At 48.0% G+C, this 5818-nt stretch overlaps 1 protein-coding gene across 1 annotated transcript in view; it reads left to right on the top strand.

Moving 5' to 3' along the window:
* Nucleotides 1-992: 992 nt before the first annotated feature.
* Nucleotides 993-5818, top strand: part of csmd2 (CUB and Sushi multiple domains 2) — a 241166-nt gene continuing 236340 nt past the window's right edge. The window contains 1 exon segment of the mRNA XM_084379183.1: nucleotides 993-1882. Coding sequence (XP_084235309.1) covers nucleotides 1708-1882 — 175 coding nt within the window. The 5' untranslated portion in view covers nucleotides 993-1707.

Below are 5818 nucleotides of genomic sequence, written 5' to 3'. Positions count from 1 at the left end.
ACTTTTTTTTTTTTTTTTTTTTGAAAGAAAACTATCTGTTATGATCTCGCCAGGCTGTCATAGCAACGGGATGAAATTTGAGAATGATGATTCACGGTGGATTAGACCATTTCACAGTTTCAGACGTTGTTAATCCGACTTCATCTCTCCAAATATTCCCTGATTTCGCTTTTTTTAGCGGCAACAGCTGACAAGGGGAAGTCGCTGTTGGCCCATAACGACTCAAATCCAATTTATTTATAATATTCAAACATGCAGGACCAGCCTACACAAACTGTAACTCTTTGGATTGTCCTATAATTTGCCAGCAACCGTTCACATCTCCAGAAAACTGAATATTTCCCTGGAATAGACGCAACAGTGTGTGTGTGTGAGAGAGAGAGAGAGAGAGAGAGGGAGGGTGCTGGCAAAGTTTCATTTAGTGGTCCCGGGGGAGGCTTATTTATCATCTCCATCATATGTTGCGGGGTCGAAGGGCCAACGCGCATTTCATTATCCCGACTGTTTCCACGCGCGGCGCATTGCGGGAAAACTAATTACACCGGTCATATGCAAAAGTGGAAAATGGCGTTCGGATTTAGTGGCGAGTGGTTCCGGCCTGTTGAGCATCAATTTCACGTGTAGTGAGCAGGAAGTGGACATCTATGTTAAACTGCTGGGCGACCCGGTGATTGGCCTTAATGGATGGGAGAGAATGGCCCCTAAATCTCACCGTAACAAATTGGAACAAGGTGGATCTAATGCGTCATATATTATTATTATTATTATTATTATTATTATTATTATTATTAGAGGATTATGACTTAGTGGGTGAAAAGTTGGTGATGGACCCTTTAACTCAGTGGATCTAATCATGGTGAATGAAGTAACTTAGATATATCTGCAGGCATATGATGTGACTGGAGAGGGTAGGTACTGAGAGAGAGGGAGAGAGAGAGAGGAAGGGTGAGAGAGAGAGCGAGAGAGAGAGACGCGCAGAGAAGGAGCAGGTCTGCAGTCTGAATCTTGGCGTCGCGCAGAGCCGAGACGACGCTGTGGTCAAGCGCTGCGATACTGGGAATACTTACATACCGCATATTTCTCTCTCTATATACAATAAGATCACTGTCTGCACTCCAACGCTGGTCGAGAACTTCTAAAAACGAGGCGATTTTTTCTTCCCCCCCACACACCATCATTGGATCCGGATAACCTGTGCGGCTCTCCATCACCACCGTTCGTCGCTCGCTCGTTTGAATCCATAATGACGAGTTTAAACGTGGATTATCGGCGCCGCAAATGTTGTTATTAGCGGGAGATCACTCAGAGAAGGACATATAAGTGCTGCGGGACGAACTGAAGGAGGGATCTCCTGGGTTTTCCGACGTCCTTCTGGTCACATCTACTGCATATGTGGAGCGGACGAGGGATTTTGGTGCTTTTCGTCTTGACGCGTGCGGGGTAGATCGGTGGCCACTTGAATCACGTCTCCCCCCCTTCTTTGCTTTGCCTTCCCTCCTTTTCCTCCCCCCCTTTAGGTGTGAAATCTACCCTCTCAGACAGAGACTCTGAACCCCTCGGTGCCCGCATGACATGGTTCAGTCCAGCTGCGAGATCCGAGCCTCCTCCATGCATTGGGATTTTTCTCAGCGCCGACACCGAGTGAATCTCCCTTTTTTGACCATCTGAGAAGTATCGTGCCTGCCAGACCAGAGAAGAAGACCTGCCATGACCGCCGCTTCCAACCGGGACGGAGCTACGGGACTTGCGAGGAGAGCGGAATGCGCATGCAGGAGAGGGGACGGAATACGGATTTTTGCTCTAATGAAGGCGGGAGTGCAGGCGCACCATTGGAGCCGGGTGCTGTTCTTATATATGGGGCTGCTGGCCGCCTCAGTAAAGGGTAAGTCCCCCCACCACCACCACTCATCTGTACAGCTGAAGGCATGTAAAAATGCAGCAGGCTTTACCCCCCCACTCCACCGCCCACCCTCCTCCCCGATCTCCCCCACTGGCTGAATGCAAATCAGCATCAGCAACACGCACTCCATCCCAAAAAGGCGCATTTAAGGATCAACCTCGCCGCGATGCCGCTGTTCCAGCAGCGCCCAAAGTTATTAATAGAGGAGAGGTGGCTGGATGGGGAGGCTATTTTGGTGACAGCTGAAATGGCAACTGAGCCGGTGTCTGTGCTCGAGTCTGTCGGTGCGTTTCAGCACAGGACTGTGTTGGCGGATGTGGGGATGTTTGGAGAAAAGGCGTCCTGTGTGAGTGTTGCTTCCTTGAAATAAATAAAAAAAAGCAGGTAAATCAGTTGATGTGGTTGATCGTGATGCTGTTCAGAGTCCAAAAGGGTGTGTGTGTGTGTGTGTGTGTGTGTGTGTGTGCCTGCGTGCATGTGTGTTAAGAGTGTGTGTGACTATCCCCCCCCCTCCCCACCACCATAAGATAAACATCAATGAGCAACATTTTGTGTACAGTTTCTCTCCCTCTCTTTCTTTGTGTGTGTGTGTGTGTGTGTGTGTGTGTGTGTGTGTGTGTGTGTGTGTGTGTGTGCCTGCGCAAGCGCGTGCACGCAAGGGGTGGGGGGGGGTTGGAGGGGGGTAATTAACTGACTCTGGGCTTTCTGTCCTTGATTAATTGCAAATGGAAGTCCTGCAACCGGAGCTGGGCATTCAACAGATTATCATTACTATTAATTTACTTTCACGTCTTCGCAACCCCTAATGTGTTCTCTGAGAGGAGAGACTCACTTACTGATCCGTGATTTTTCTCTCTTCCCGTAGCCGTGGACGTTCACCAGGAAAAAAAAAAACTCGTGGTATTAAGCTTTTCTGGGAAGAGCCGCATTTTTTTTTTTTTTTTGTATATTTTTATTTATTTTTTCCACATTTGCCATCCCGAGCAGGTCCTTTTGGCAAAGAAAGCCAGCCGTTTCATCACTGTCTTGGCTCCTCACCACAGAATGGGCCCCCTATTTTTAGCAAAAGCCAAGAATACTGCCACGGCCACAGTCCTGAATTTGACAGTGAGTCATGGCTCTGTGCTCGCCCACTCATACCTTTTCGGTCCTGACTGCACACAATCCACGAGTGAGTGGGAAACCGGGCGCGTTTTCAGCCTCACCAAAGCGCAGTAGGCCCGTGCGTCGTCTCATACTGCGCTCTGAGTTTGTTCCACGCACACGTCACCCCTTTACATTTCTCCCACCGCCACGCAACTCCCACCTCTTCATCAAACTTGTGTCGTGAACCGCGCAGCGACGATCACACTGGGCTCGGCTCCGCAATGATGCTGACAAATCTCCCTCCACTTTCCCGTGGAGTAAATCTCATTGCTTCTCTTTTCGTTGGAAGCTTCTTGTTTTATTTGCGTCCTGGGAGCTTTTTTTTCTCCTTTCTTTTTATTGCCCACTCTCTCTCTACTTTTGGAGCCAGCAAAGCGACTCTAACTTATTGCACATATTTAAGAAGAGCAGGGAGTAGAGGCCAGGCTATCTATCTGTCTCCCTGTAACGTCGTTTATTTTAAACGCAGCCGGTAAATATGTTTGAATATGGCACGCTGAGGTGGTCCGGCGCGTCCCTCGGTGCTGCAGCCACCAGCAATTGCCCCATCCTCCCATTGAGCGGCACCAGAGCCTCACACTATGCTGAGAGGCGGAGCGGAGAGGGGGGGAGAGGAGAGAGGAGAGGAGAGGAGAGAGGAGAGGACCCGGGGTCCGTGGAGTCTCTCTGTCCCCTCCTCTCGCACTTTTAGCAGCAATACTTAATGACCAACAGAGGCTCATGCATGTTTGATGCTGGCCAAATTAGACGACCGCTCATTTCCAGGCCATGTTTGATAAGCATCACAGATCTCGTCTCAGGTGTACGACAGCGCTTTAATACCGCCTTCATTCGTCAAGCAGCCTCACTTGAAACAAGTTTCAGCCTCCCCTGTGACCATATTATCGTTCCCAGGAGCCAACACTGACAAAGAGAGGGGTTTTTTTTGACAAAGAGCTGCTGGAAAGGGTAGTGCGCTCTCTCGGGATAATTTTTTTTTTTTAAAAACCCGGACCCGTCGCTCAATAAGCGATACTCAACCTCCATTCATTTAGCGCACAGAAGAGATAATGCAAAGGCCGGAGAGGGAAGAGGAGGCAGATTGAGGATGACGTGTCTTGCCTTTTTGGTGCGTGTTTCGGCTCTTCCCTCCTCTCCTCTCCTCTCCTCTCCCCTCCTCTCCTCTCCAGCCAGGCCGGTATTAGATCACTCGTCAGCGGCGCATGAGACAGTCGCTCAGCATGTCCATTTACACGCAAGATCACTCCGTCGTCCTCTGCTCCAAAGCGCCCCCCTCCACCACCCCCCTTTTTATATAAAGGCACCGCGTCAAGCTCATGATGCAACTTGCGGTAACGTTATGAGGACCGGAGGGCTTGATGCCCCTTTCCTTTTTATCTTTTTTTTTTTTTTTTTAACTTCGTGACATTTGCTTGTATTCGCGCAGTCATGAGGCTCCTCAAAAAACAGACAGGGCCAAAGAGTGTGTGTGTGTGTGTGTGTGCGTGTGCGGGAGTCTAGGAGGGAGTGCACGGGCGGGTGTTTGTGTGTCTCCGCGCAAATATTGCAGCGAGGACAAACCTTGGTATAAAGTCGTTTTTGAAGTTCCACAAGTAAAAAGAAAATAATAATACAAAAAACAAAAAAACAAACTTGAACATTTTAATTTTCAAAAGCCTCGGGCGCACTGAAAGGCCGCGGACCTCTAATTGATTCCACTTTAAGTGGGTTGGGAGCACCTATTCGGAAACACTGCTGTAGATTATTAAAGGGGCGCTGCGTAGTTTTATGAGAAGAAATTCAAACTCAGATTTTTTAGATATTTGCAAAAATTAATGGGGTTATGATACAAACTCAGAAACCCAAGCTGTTCTCAGAGGAAAATAAGGGTCCCAGAACACTGTTTGAAGCTAGAAAGGTGGCAGGGTCCGCCACATATAAACAGAGGAAAGCAGTATGAAACTGTGCCGTCCTTTAAGGTCAGGTTGTTTATTTAGTCATGGAAACAAAGAGAGTTTGTTTATTTAGTTTGTTTAGGCATAAAAACAAATCAGTCAATGGAGATCTTTCTCTTCATAGTGCACCTTTAAGTAAACTGTAGAGTCTATTAGCTTCCATTTTACACTTTTAACACAGGGATGGTCGTCGCTTTGTGATACTGGAATTAAATTATCCATAATTTAGCGGAGAGGCTCGTGACCCGCGTGTATCCTCAAACACTCACTGTACAGTGACATTTTCAGCACCCTGGACAGCGAAGGGCGCAGCTGAACCGCATCCCATCCTCAGCTGAAGTTCTCTCTCTTCAGCACCGCGGACAGCTCCCCCAGCCAGCAGCCTCAGCAGCAGCTGCTCCTCAGCGGAGGCTAGCCGGCTCCATCAGTTGGGATTCCGCCAACGTTTTCATGGTTTTAAAGCATCAGACCTCAGACCCTCGTTTGAAAAGATCGTATCACAAGGTTTCTGCTGTTGGATTTACACTAAATTTAGTAACTGTTCTGGCATTTAGGTACTGTGATAGTGTCGGTGCAGGGTACCGATTACTTCACACTGAGAGAAGTTCAAGTTTAGTTTGGCCATTTACAGCCACCTAGAAAAAGAAGTTCAGACTACTCTGTAGTCAGAAGGCCCTGCAGTCCCCTCTAATTCAATCCAGCCAACGTCAATATCAAACTCCATAACCCTGTATCACTCTCAATTTTAAACCACCCATAACTGATTAACCATAATTTAAGATCACCAGTTCTGTAACAACCAGACAATGCAGATGGAATCATAATCATCAAGTCGAGC

The sequence above is a fragment of the Pagrus pagrus genome, assembly GCF_965226575.1.
Source record: "Pagrus pagrus genome assembly, chromosome: 17".
NCBI lineage: Eukaryota > Metazoa > Chordata > Actinopteri > Spariformes > Sparidae > Pagrus > Pagrus pagrus.
Note: the sequence above shows the minus strand (reverse complement) of the source record. Positions and strands in the feature narration are given on the sequence as shown.